The 13,494-nt window shown below is 44.0% G+C and overlaps 1 protein-coding gene across 5 annotated transcripts in view; it reads left to right on the top strand.

The window, feature by feature from the left end:
- Positions 1 to 11,861, top strand: part of ogdha (oxoglutarate dehydrogenase a) — a 50,400-nt gene extending 38,539 nt beyond the window's left edge. For all 5 annotated transcript variants that reach the window (XM_055011097.1, XM_055011096.1, XM_055011098.1 and 2 more), the window contains 16 exons: positions 181 to 271; positions 349 to 528; positions 1,952 to 2,080; positions 2,154 to 2,333; positions 4,737 to 4,889; positions 5,016 to 5,118; positions 5,554 to 5,682; positions 5,762 to 5,912; positions 5,987 to 6,114; positions 6,946 to 7,124; positions 7,777 to 7,848; positions 8,186 to 8,311; positions 8,424 to 8,496; positions 8,575 to 8,738; positions 9,123 to 9,277; positions 9,362 to 11,861. In XM_055011097.1, the coding sequence (XP_054867072.1) occupies positions 181 to 271; positions 349 to 528; positions 1,952 to 2,080; positions 2,154 to 2,333; positions 4,737 to 4,889; positions 5,016 to 5,118; positions 5,554 to 5,682; positions 5,762 to 5,912; positions 5,987 to 6,114; positions 6,946 to 7,124; positions 7,777 to 7,848; positions 8,186 to 8,311; positions 8,424 to 8,496; positions 8,575 to 8,738; positions 9,123 to 9,277; positions 9,362 to 9,482 (2,134 nt within the window). In that variant the 3' untranslated portion in view covers positions 9,483 to 11,861. The remainder of the gene's footprint in view (positions 1 to 180; positions 272 to 348; positions 529 to 1,951; positions 2,081 to 2,153; positions 2,334 to 4,736; positions 4,890 to 5,015; positions 5,119 to 5,553; positions 5,683 to 5,761; positions 5,913 to 5,986; positions 6,115 to 6,945; positions 7,125 to 7,776; positions 7,849 to 8,185; positions 8,312 to 8,423; positions 8,497 to 8,574; positions 8,739 to 9,122; positions 9,278 to 9,361) is intronic.
- Positions 11,862 to 13,494: the final 1,633 nt, after the last annotated feature.

Below are 13,494 nucleotides of genomic sequence, written 5' to 3'. Positions count from 1 at the left end.
TAATGTTCTAAAATATCAATAATCTGTATGTTAATGTTCTAAAATATCAATAATTTGGAAATTAATGTTCTACAATATCAATAATCTGGATATTAATGTTCTAAAATATCAATAATCTGGATATTTAATCTGGTCCATGTTGATTTAAACTGTGAACAAACCGTTTCTTATTTCCTTCAGGGGTCGGCTGAACGTTCTGGCCAACGTGATCCGTAAAGAGTTGGAGCAGATCTTCTGCCAGTTCGACTCCAAACTGGAAGCAGCCGATGAGGTATTTTTACTGCCCATCAGGAATAAATAAATCCTGATGTTCTTTAAAGATAAACAATGAACTGTTTGTGTTCTCAGGGTTCCGGAGACGTGAAGTACCACCTGGGGATGTACCACCGTCGAATCAACAGAGTCACCGACCGGAACATCACCCTGTCCCTGGTGGCCAACCCATCCCACCTGGAGGCCGTGGACCCGGTGGTCCAGGGCAAGACCAAGGCCGACCAGTTCTACTGCGGAGACAACGACGGGAACAGGGTGAGGCTTGGAGTAAAAGTACTGCGTTAGAGTACCGTAGAAATACCGTTATCAACCAGCTGAAAGGCCACAACACAGACCAACACCAGAGTTTATAAAATTAAATTCATTTTACTGAGATGATGATATTTACGAGGAAAAGTACCAGTCCGATACCCAGTGGTTTGGGTTGTAGCTGGCTGCTGGGGTTGTAGCTGGTGGTGGGGTTGTAGCTGGTTGTTGGGTTGCAGCTGGTTGTTGGGGTTGCAGCTGGTTGTTGGGGTTGTAGCTGGTTCTTGGGTTGTAGTGGGTTGTAGCTGGTTGTAGGTGGTTGTTGGATTGTAGCTGGTTGTTGGGTTGTAGCTGGTTGTTGGGTTGTAGCTGGTTGTAGCTGGTTGTTGGGTTGTAGCTGGTTGTTGGGTTGTAGCTGGTTGTTAGGGTTTTAGCTGGTTGTTAGGGTTGTAGCTGGTTGTTAGGGTTGTAGCTGGTTGTAGCTGGCTGTTGGGATTTTAGCTGTTTGTTGGGGTTGTAGCTGGTTGTTGGGGTTGCAGCTCGTTGTTGGGTTGTAACTGGTTGTTGGGTTGTAGCTGGTTGTTGGAGTTATAGCCGGTTGTTGGGGTTGTAGCCGGCTGTTGGGGTTGTAGCCGGTTGTCAGGATTGTAGTTGTTTGTTGGGGTTGTACTCGGCTGTAGCCGTTTGTTGGGGTTGTACTCCGTTGTCAGGGTTGTAGCCGGTTGTTGGGGTTGTAGCTGGTCATTAGGTTGTAGCTGGTTGTTGGGTTGTAGTGGGTTGTTGGGTTGTAGCTGGTTGTAGCTGTTTGTTGGGGTTGCAGCTCATTGTTGGTTTGTAGCTGGTTATAGCAGGCTGTTGGGGTTGTAGCTGTTTGTTGGGGTTGTAGCTGTTTGTTGGGGTTGTAGCTGTTTGTTGGGGTTGTAGCTGGTTGTTGGGGTTATAGCCGGTTGTTGGGGTTATAGATGGTTGTCGGGGTTGTAGCCGTTTGTTGGGGTTGTAGCTGGTTGTTAGGGTTATAGCGGTTGTTGGGGTTGTAGCTGGTTGTCGGGGTTGTAGCTGGTTGTTGGGGTTATAGCCGGTTGTCGGGGTTGTAGCTGGTTGTTGGGGTTATAGCCGGTTGTTGGGGTTATAGCCGGTTGTTGGGGTTATAGCCGGTTGTTGGGGTTATAGCCGGTTGTTGGGGTTGTAGCCGTTTGTTGGGGTTGTAGTCCGTTGTAGCCGTTTGTTGGGGTTATAGCCGGTTTTAGCCGTTTGTCGGGGTTGTAGCCGTTTGTTGGGGTTGTAGCCAGTTGTCGGGGTTGTAGCTATTTGTTGGGGTTGTAATCGGTTGTAGCCGTTTGTTGAGGTTGTAGTTGGTTGTAGCCGTTTGCCAGGGTTGTAGCCGGTGTTTACTGTGAGCTGGTGTCAGTCTGATCTCTACCTGTGTGTCCAGGTGATGTCCATCCTGCTCCATGGAGACGCAGCGTTCGCCGGTCAGGGCATCGTCTATGAGACCTTCCATCTGTCCGACCTGCCGTCCTACACCACGCACGGCACCGTGCACGTCGTCGTCAACAACCAGGTAACTGCACGGACAGGTAAAGCTGTAACACCTGAACAAGAACCTAGACTGAGCTGTACCTGTCCGTCCTCAGATCGGCTTCACCACCGACCCTCGCATGGCCCGCTCGTCTCCATACCCGACCGACGTGGCTCGAGTCGTCAACGCTCCCATCTTCCACGTCAACGCCGATGACCCCGAGGCCGTCATCTACGTCTGCAAGGTGGCCGCCGAGTGGAGGGCCACGTTCCACAAGGACGTGGTGGTCGACCTGGTCAGTGTTCAACACAACAACAACCACTATAACAGCAACACAACAACTGTCTAACCCACAACACAGATACAGCATTACAGTGGAATATTAGACCATTCTGGAAAACACAAAACTTTGAACCAATTGTTCTCCAGAAGTACAGAAAGTGGGTCAGACCACTCTGCATCCAAACCCTTATTGTCCAAGATGCTTTAAAATTATCCAAAATTATTCAAAATGTGTCCAAAATACCTTGAAAATGATCCAGAATTACAGAAAGTTTTCCAGAAATGATGTAAAATGGCAAAAATAGTTCTAACTAAACTAAATGTGTCCAAGGTATTTTAAAAGTCATCCTAAATGAGTTGTCAGAAATGACAAAAATCATCCTAAAATGACTCAAAAATTGTCCAAAATTACTTAAATCTGTTCAGAATGAACTGAAAATTATTTAAAATGACTGAAAACTTGCAGATTGACATGAGGGGGTTAGAAGCAGAGTGATCTAACCCACAACCCAGATACAGCGTTACAGTGGAATGTAGGGCTGGGCGATAAATTGATTTTATCGATTAATTCGAGTTTGTACTTAATGTCGATTTGTTTTAATGAAAATCGTTTTCTCATCAACATCCGCCACCAACGCCTTCCCGCTGGGCTCCCGTAGTTCAGAGTGCGGACCCCTCCCCCCCACACTTGATACACAAACAACATGGCGGCGAGCGGTGCAGATCTAAAGGCTCGTGTCCACTAGATGCGATTTTCCCTCACAGCAACGCACCACATCTGAAAATCACACAGACGGCGGTCACTAGCGTACCACAACATGGTCACATGACAGCGCTGAGCAACAGCAGGCCGCTACGTGGTGACGTCACCGACGTCAGCTGGACAGTCCTGCAGACAAGTCGGATAAACACAGCGGCTCGGCTGCAAACTTTCCCTTTTATTTCAAAAACACGTCAGCGAAAAGTATTTCTGAAAGCATCTGAAGCTGAATCTGTCCTTGTTGTAGGTCACTGACGCCTAGTTTAGAAGTTTGAGGACAGTTTCACGATGCGTGGAATCTCTGCGCTGCATCCAATTTGCATAAAGTAGAAGTCAGTCTACTTTATGCAAATGAGCTGCAGCCCTCTCCAGGTAAAAACGCACCGCAACCGGACCAGCATGCCACATGCGGCGCATTTCCAGCTGCGATCTGGTGTGTTTACCTGGAGAGGGCTGCAGCTCATTTGCATTAAGTAGACTGGACTCCGGCGTGCAGAGATTAGATAGGGGTAAAAAAAAATCGGATAAATCGTGAATCGGGATTTTTTGTGAAAAAATGAGAGATTTTTTTTTTTTTTTGGCCACATCGCCCAGCCCTAGTGGAATGTCAGACCATTCTGGAAAGCACTGAACTTTGAACCCATTTTTCTCCAAAACTACAGAAAGTGGGTCAGACCACTCTGCTTCCAAAGCTTCCAAGTCTTAGAAAAACAACTAACTACACAACTTAACCCTCCCGTTGTCTTCACTTATGGGCACCCAAAAAATATTGTTTCCTTGTCTGTAAAAAATCCAAAAATTTGGCAAAAAAATTCCCTAAATTTCTGAAAATTTGCAAAACCTTCAGGAAGAAAATTCCAATAATTCCTTAAAAGTTTCCCTTAAAGGTTTTATCTTTTAAAAAAATCCCTCAAATTTGTCAAGAAGATTCTTGTAAATATTTTTTAAAAAATGGGTAAAAATCTTCCAAAAAAATCCTAAAAATATCTAAAGTGATTCCATATATATCAGTAAAACTTCTAATATTTTCTTTAAGAACATTCACATAAAAATCTCCAAATGTTCTTAAGAAACATTTTTAACATTTCTTTTTTTTCCACCAGAAAATGGTCAAAGATTTCCCAAAAATGTTGAAAATGTGGACATCAGAAGTTTCACTGTGAAAATATATTTTTTCCCACATTTTCAAACTTTAAAACGGGTCAATTTTGACCCACAGGATGACACGAGGGTTAAGTTAAGCTAACAATGTGGCTAAATCATAGAGGAAGCGAACTATACTGCTGAAGTTATCAAGAGAAGCTAACAGAAAGAAGCTAACTACACAGCTAAAGATACAGAAAGAAACTAATTACACAGCTAAAGCTATAGAAACAAGCGAACTACACAGCCAAAGATACAGAAAGAAGCTAACTACACAGCTAAAGCTATAGAAAGCAGCTAACTACACACTTACAGCCATAGGCAGAAGCTAAAATCATAGAAAGCAGCTAACAATGCAGCTTAACTGAGGGGGTTAGAAGCAGAGTGGTCGAACCCACAACCCAGATACAGCGTTACAGTGGAATGTTAGACCATTGTGGAAAACACTGAACTGGTTCTTCAGCAGCAGTCTGTCGGTCTACAAACACCTCGCTAACGTTCACCTGTGTGCAGGTGTGTTACCGCCGGATGGGTCACAACGAGATGGACGAGCCGATGTTCACTCAGCCGCTGATGTACAAACAGATCAAGAAGCAGAAGCCTGTTCTGCTGAAATACGCTGAGAAGCTGATCGCAGAGGGAGCAGTGAGCCGACAGGAGTACGAGGTAAAGACACCTGGAAGACGACTCACCTGGAGGACAACTCACCTGGAGGAACACGCTGTTAGATTTTACAGCTCAATGAAATCTATCAGTCACTTTTCAGACAAACTGTTTTTGTTCTGTCTGCAGGAGGAGATTGCCAAATACGATAAGATCTGCGAGGAGGCGTACGCTCGCTCTAAAGACGAAAAGATCCTCCATATCAAGCACTGGCTGGACTCTCCATGGCCCGGTGAGAGGAACCTGCTCCATCAGCTGGTCCACCAGAAGATTCACAAACATATCTTCGATCTGCAGCTAACCTGCTCATGTCTTCTATAGAAAAACTCTGAGATTAACTCAATGAAGTTCAACTTTTCATTCATCTGTTCCTTTTCTTTGTCTTTTCTCCTGGATCCCATCTTTGTTCCTCTCTCATACTGTGATCATGAGGTGGATTTAAATTGTGTTCTGTGATTTTTAATGCGACAAACTGTTAAATCAGAGAAGTAAACACGATAATCGAGTTTTCTGTTTGATCCTGAGATCTAAAATTTTCAGAATCAGTTTTGACTGAATTAAGACCAGAAAACCTTCAGATTCAGAAAATTTAGAGAGTCAGGAGGCAGTCTGAAGGTTCAGATGGTCCGTCTCTGGGCTGCTGCTGACAAACTGTTGTTGTCTTCAGGTTTTTTCACTCTGGACGGACAACCCAAGTCCATGAGCTGCCCGTCCACCGGCCTGACCGAAGAGAACCTGAACCACATCGGACAGATCGCCTCCTCCGTCCCAGTGGAGGACTTCACCATCCACGGAGGTCTGAGCAGAACATCAGGTCTGTTTAGACCCAGTTAGTCTCTGGTGCTGCCTTCACTGACCGTCTGTTGTTGAATCAGGTCTGAGTCGGATCCTGAAGGGCCGGGCCGAGATGGTCCGGAACCGGAGCGTGGACTGGGCCCTAGGAGAGTACATGGCCTTCGGCTCGCTACTGAAGGAGGGAATCCACATCAGACTCTCGGGTCAAGACGTGGAGAGAGGAACCTTCAGGTAGAACCAGAACCCGGTGTCTGCAGGAGGACTGGGTCTAGAACAGGAAGTAAAGCTGCTGTTTGTCTCCTCAGCCACCGGCACCACGTCCTCCACGACCAGAACGTGGACAAGAGGATCTGCATCCCCATGAACCACCTGGCTCCGGACCAGGCGCCCTACACCGTCTGCAACAGCTCGCTGTCCGAGTACGGAGTCCTGGGTGAGTCCAGCAAGAACCGACCGGAACCAATCAGAACTAATCAGAACCAACCAAAACCTATTCAGAGCCAACCAGAACCAATCAGAACCTGTTCAGAACCAATCAGAACCAACCAGAACCAATCAGAACCAACCAGAACCTCCTCAGAACCAACCAGAACCAATCAGAACCTGTTCAGAACTGACCAGAACCAACTAGAACCTCCTCAGAACCAGCTGCTTCTTCATCTACAAAAACTTTAGATTTGGTGAAGCCATAGAAAGTTTTAACTTCATGCTGGGAATATTTTCAGATAGAAAATTTCTTTGTCATCATTTTGTGTCATTTTTTGTCTCATTTTGGTTATTTTAAGTCATTTTGTGTCTCATTTGTCTCATTTTGTTTATTCTGTATCTCATTTTGGTTATTTTTTGTTATTTTTGTCTCATTTTGGTTATTTGGTGTCAAATGTTTTGTGTCTAATTTTTGGTTGTTTTGTGTCTAATTTTTGATTGTTTTGTGTCTAATTTTTGATTGTTTTGTGTCTAATTTTTGAGTTTTGTGTCTAATTTTTGTCTCATTTTGGTTTTTTTCTGGTTTTGTGTCTTTTAAGTTTCTCTGTATTCATTTTGTGTCTTGTTTTGTTCATCTTGTGTTATATTGTGTTGTTTTGTGTCATTGTCTCATATTCACAGTATGAAGTTTTAAAGGCTTCCGTAAACGTCATAAAGTTAGTGGACATTAAAACCAGCTGACTCTGAGGGGTTTGGAAGGAAACTTTGATCAGACTTGTTAGATTTTCTGAGATGATGAAGCTGTTTGTCCTGAAGTTCGTCTGTCTTTGGTCTCCAGGCTTCGAGTTGGGTTTTGCGATGGCGAGTCCGAACGCTCTGATCCTGTGGGAGGCTCAGTTTGGAGACTTCCACAACACGGCTCAGTGCATCATCGACCAGTTCATCTGTCCGGGTCAGGCCAAGTGGGTCCGACAGAACGGCATCGTGCTGCTGCTGCCGCACGGCATGGAGGGGATGGTGAGGACGACCGGAGAGTCCTGGACGACTCGAGACTCGTCTGGAATAACTGGAAATGGTTCCAACGGCTAGAAACACATCCAAAGAACTAAAAAACGGTTTAAGAGAGTTTTAAAAGCGGCCAAAAGAGTTTAAAACTGTCCAAAATTACATGAAATTAGTCTAAAATTACTAATTAAGTGGCTGAGATGACCTGAAACCTTTTCTAAGTTACTTTAAATGCCCAAAGTTACTTTCAATGTTCAAAGTTACTTTAAAAAGGTATAAGATTACTTGAAAAATGTCCAAAATTACTTTAAATGTCCAAGATTACTCACTCAGCTGGACCAAGCACTCTGCTGGTCCACTAGGTAGGAATCAGATTACTTCCAAGTAGAGCAAATGCTCTGCTGGTCCACCAGCAAGTAATGTGATTGCTGCCAAGTAGAGTATTTGCTTTATTTGGAAGTAATCTGATTACTATCTGATATCTTACAGAACTGTTGTAAACCAAATGTTTAGGAGACTATGTACTTTACCAGAAGGTAATCAGATTACTTTCTAGGAGAGCAAATACTCTGCTGGTCCACAAGGAAGTAATCAGATTACTGTGTAGGAGAGTATTTGCACTGCTAGGAAGTAATCAGATTACTGTCTGAATCTCTGTTTTCAGGGTCCAGAACATTCTTCGGCCCGTCCAGAGAGGTTCCTCCAGATGTGCAACGACGACCCAGATGTGATGCCAGTAAGAATAGCACCGGGTTCTACCGTTGGTTCTCCTGTTCAGTGTTCTAACACTGGTTCTCCTGTTCAGAGTTCTAACACTGGTTCTCCTGTTCAGAGTTCTATCGTTGGTTCTCCTGTTCAGAGTTCTAACGTTGGTTCTCCTGTTCAGAGTTCTAACGCTGGCTCTCCTGTTCAGCGTTCTAACGCTGGTTCTCTTGTTCAGAGTTCTAACGCTGGTTCTCCCGTTCAGCGTTCTAATGATGGTTCTCCTGTTCAGGGTTCTAACGCTGGTTCTCCTGTTCAGAGTTGTAACGCTGGTTCACCTGTTCAGAGTTCTAACGATGGTTCTTCTACAGAACATCTCCGAGGACTTCGCCGTCCGTCAGCTGTACGACTGTAACTGGATCGTGGTGAACTGTTCTTCTCCTGGAAACTACTTCCACGTTCTCAGACGGCAGATCCTGCTGCCCTTCAGGAAGCCGGTAATCATCATGAGAACGTTGTGTAGATCCTCTATGAATCCACCAGGACATAAGTGTGGTTCTCTCAGCTGAAAGTCTTGATTTAACGTTCAGCTTGTTCTTGTCTCCACAGCTGATCGTCTTCACTCCTAAATCTCTGCTGCGTCACCCAGAAGCCCGGTCCAGCTTTGACGAGATGCTTCCTGGTAAGAACCTGCTGCTGGTGTTCAGTCTGTGGAGAATGTCTTCCACGTCTCCTTCATGTTGTTCTCCGTGTTCTCCAGGAACTCACTTCCAGAGGCTGATCCCAGAAGCAGGTCCAGCATCTCAGAGTCCAGAGGAGGTCCGGAGGTTGATCTTCTGCACCGGGAAGGTTTACTATGAGCTGACCAAAGAGAGGAAGAACCGAGGCCTGGAAGACACGGTGGCCATCGCTCGCATAGAGCAGGTACACAAGACAGATACGCAACAGATACATAACGTAGATACACACAACAGACACACAACACAGGTACACAACACAGGTGCACAACTGATATACAACACAGAAACACACAACAGACACAACACAGGTACACAACTCAGATACACAACAGATACACAACACAGGTACACAACACAGGTACACAACAGATACACAACACAGGTACACAATGCAGATACAAACAACACAGGTACACAACACAGGTACACAACAGATACACAACACAGGTACACAATGCAGATACAAACAACACAGGTACACAACACAGGTACAAAACAGATTCAGTAACCTGGTCTCATGTCTCTCCGTGTCTCTCCGTGTCTCTTCGTGTCTCTCCGTGTCCGGCAGCTGTCTCCGTTCCCGTTTGACCAGGTGAAGTCCGAGTCGGAGCGTTTCACCAATGCCGACCTGGTTTGGTGCCAGGAGGAGCACAAGAACCAGGGTTACTATGACTACGTGAAGCCTCGCATCAGGACCACCATCCAGAGAGCCAAGCCTGTCTGGTAACCGTCTCCGCATCCCTCAGGTACCACGACGACGTCACCACGGCAACCTCTGCCTCTGACTCCTCCCCTCCCTCTCCACAGGTATGCCGGCAGAGAACCGGCGGCGGCTCCGGCGACGGGGAACAAGAACACTCACCTGATGGAGCTGCGCCGTTTCCTGGACACAGCCTTCGATCTGGACGCCTTCAAAGACCAGCAGTAGACCTGCGACACCTGGACAGACCTGTCTCACCTGGACACACACAGACAACACAGAACACACAGTACTGCAGAGTACTACTACAGAAGTTCAGAACTCCATTAAGAAACCGTCAGATTTTACTCTGAAGGTTTCTGATTTTATTACAGATTCAGCTGCTTCTAACGACAATATTACAAAAATAAAATAATACCAGGTTTAAGTAATATTATAATAAACCAGATTTTTTTAATATTATAATATTAATAAAACCAGGTTGAAATATTGTAATATTATAATAAACCAGGCTGTAGTTGAAGCTCCAGTACTGCGTTCGGTCGTACAGCAGCTTCAGACTCAACTCCACCAAAGATAAATCAGAGTTTCCTCCATGTTTTACTTTCTCTCTGATTTGAGGTTTTGTCTTTTAGACGGAGCCGAGCCTGAAAACCACCGATCATCAGAGACGTTTAACTTTCCCTGTGACTGATTAAAACACAAGAGCTCACTCTGAGTAAAATCTGCTCTTAAATCGGCAAAATACTGAATGAAGTCTGGTTGCGTTTGTTTGAATTAGTGTTTCCTAAAATGGAAAACAGAAAAATAGAACCAGTTAAAATATGATCTTAAATTGATATTTCAATCGAAGTCTGGTACTGTTTGATCAAATCACTTTTAAATTATTTTTTTCATCAGAAAGAGTCTAGATCATCCATAGAGTTTTCTACAATTAGCTTCACGTGTTTCGTTTGATTTATTAGTTAATTAAAAAGTTTTTTGTTTTATTTCTACACGAGCAGCCACAACTGAGGATGGCTAAAACCGGCAGCGTTTCGAATGAAGTGTGGTGGTCTCGTGTTCGTGATCCAGAACTTCACCGGAGTAAAATCTGGTCCTAAATCAACAAAAAAAGGTCCCAGGAAGTAATCTGATTACTTCCAAGTAGAGAAAATACTCTGCTGGTCTACTTGGAAGTAATCAGATTACTGTCAGGTATCTGACAGAGCTGCTGTAAACTGAATGTTTAGGAGAATATTTTCTCTACTAGGAAGTAATCAGATTACAAAATCCGATTTAGAAACTGAGAATTTTGAAAGGAGTCTGTTGATGAAAGTTTAAATGTACGTAGACAGGAAGTTTGTAAAAAAACATTTGAGCAAAAAACCAGAAACGATCAACACTTCAATGTTTGGCTGTCAACAGTTGCCAGAGAAGTTGCAGTGTGTCTGAGAAACTTGGCAACAAAACCGTGGTTGAGGCAACGTATTAAAAAAAAAAAAAAAAGTTTTTTTTTTTTTTTTTTTTTAAATTCTGCTGCAGGAAAAGTTCTGGTGGAGTTGAGCCTGAAACTTTATGACCTTTGACCCCTGCTAACACACACAAACTCATCTCCATGTGAGATGGGGACCGAAATTTCCATCATCACCTGTGAGGACCTGGTCTTTGGTCCCCATGATGTAGCTGTGTACACATAAGTTTGTCCCCACAATGTAATGATTAAAAGTATGCACACACATAAACTCGTATCCATGTGAGATGGGGACCGACATTTTCATCATTTGTGGGGACCATCTCTAAAAACTCCATAGATATCTTTAACCCTTTTCATTTTAAAAGGTGTCCCTCATGGGGACCTGGTCTTTCGTCCCCATACAGCAAGAGGTCCCCATGATGTGACTGTAAACACAATGTTGTCCCCACAACATGATGATTACGGGTTCACACACACAGACAGACACACACACACAGACGCACTCTCTCTCTCCCAGCTGTTACTCCAGAGAAAACAGTTCAGATTTCAAGCAGAGTGAAACCTCCTGTTTTACTCCATCTTCATCATCTTCATCACCTCCTCCTGATGCAGGACCACTTCCTGTTCGTCGTATTCTTCTTTTTCTTTGCCCAAAAAAAGTTGCAGGAAAAATGTTTCTTTTGTAAAAATGGCTCGTTAGCATCGTTAGCGCTCCCCGTTGTAAGCGAATGGGGGCGGGGCTAGCTGGGTGCAGGTGTGTTCGTTAAGGAGAGTGTGTAATTAGTCACCATGGCGACGCTCCACACAGAGGTTTTATTGTCTTTTATTTTGAAGGGGTGTGTGGGAAATTAAATGGTGCGCTCCGTTTGGCGTCCCGACTGGAAACCAAACGGCCTCTGATCGATTCAACCCCTCAGCCGGCGCTCACCTGGTGCCAAAACGGATCCGGCGTCTCACGTTTTTCCTGTTTTCCGTGTTCTGCGAGCAGCCGGACAAAGTCTGCCGGCAGGAATCGAGATTCTCTGGAAGAGGAGCGACGGCAAACAACGGCTTCTGTGAGACAAAGAAAATGATTTATTTATTTTCATAATAGGGGATTGAACTTCTCTTCATTATTTTGCTTCATTCAATAAAGATGCTGTATGTATGAAGAGCTGCTTCCTGTCCTCTCTGTCCACAAAACAAACGTCTGACTCGAGTCATGACTTGTTGACTCACTGGTTTTAACTCATGACTCACTGGTTTTAACTCATGACTCACTGGTTTTAACTCATGACTCATTGGTTTGAACTCATGACTCTGGTTTGAACTCATGACTCTGAACTCATGACTCATTGGTTTGAACTCATGACTCACTGGTTTTAACTCATGACTCTGGTTTGAACTCATGACTCATTGGTTTGAACTCATGACACTGGTTTTAACTCATGACTCACTGGTTTGAACTCATGACTCATTGGTTTGAACTCATGACTCACTGGTTTTAACTCATGACTCACTGGTTTAACTCATGACTCATTGGTTTGAACTCATGACTCACTGGTTTTAACTCATGACTCACTGGTTTGAACTCATGAGTCACTGGTTTTAACTCATGACTCATAGGTTTTAACTCGATCGTCATTTGAGACTCATTGACTTGTTGACATTGACTCTGGACTCAGTTCTTTACTTATTGACTAGGTTTTGATTCCGCTGAGACTGCACCGTCTGGTTTTGACTCTGGACTCTAGTCCTGACTTGCTGACTCGCTGGTTTTAACTCATTGACTTGCTGGTCTTTACTGTGGAATCTGGTTTTGACTCATGACTTTCTATATTTGACTTTTTTTGTGTTGACTCACTAGCTTTAACCCATGGACTGGTTGAGTCTAGATTTGACTCATGACTTGTTGACTCGTTGATTTTGACTCCGGATTCTAGTCATGACTTGATGACTCATTGGTTTTGACTTGTGATAGGTTGACTTGTTGACGTTGACTCTGGACTCGGTTCTTGTTGACTAGGTTTTGACTCGGTCATGACTCTGTATGTTTGGGTTATGACTTGATTTTGACTTGTGACTCACTGACTTGGTTTTTACTCTGGAATCCATTTTGACTCATGACTTTTAGATTGGACTGTTTTTTTTTTGTTTTGTGTTGACTCACTAGTTATAACCCATGGACTCACTGATGACTGGATTTGACTCATGACTTGTTGACTTTTTGGTTTTGACTTTGGACTCTCATTATGACTTGTTGAACCATTGGTTTTGACTCAAGATAGGTTGACTTGTTGACGTGGACTCGGTTCTTTACTTGTTGAGTAGGTTTCGACTCGATCATGACTCTGTACCTTCTGGTTTTGACTCGCTGATTTTGACTCGTTACAGGTCCACAAACCAAACGTCTGAACAGCTGAAAGCTCTGGAGGAAAATCTGCTCTTATGGAATATTTGATCACTTCAGAGAGATTCAAGTTACCGATTAAAGCTGATCCGACTCCTAAGGAGGAGAGAACTGAGGGAACTGTGGATAAAGTCTGGTAGAATTTGATCAATGACTATAAACATCTGAGAGTTTTACCAGAATGAAGTCAGACCTTAGATCAGGTAAATGTTGAATAAAGGTTTGTAGATTGATCGTCTGCAGGTAGAAGATTTAATGTTTCTAAAGTCAGCAGCTGTTTAAGAACTGAAGGTTTGGCAGAATTATGAATGAAGCCTCACAGTAGTGATAAAAAATGTTCGACAACAGAAAATGTTCACCAGATAAACATTAGGACGAGTGGGCCTGCATAAAGT

The sequence above is a fragment of the Amphiprion ocellaris genome, chromosome 6 (genome assembly GCF_022539595.1).
Source record: "Amphiprion ocellaris isolate individual 3 ecotype Okinawa chromosome 6, ASM2253959v1, whole genome shotgun sequence".
Classification (NCBI taxonomy): domain Eukaryota; kingdom Metazoa; phylum Chordata; class Actinopteri; family Pomacentridae; genus Amphiprion; species Amphiprion ocellaris.
This window is presented reverse-complemented; position numbering and strand designations above follow the sequence as displayed.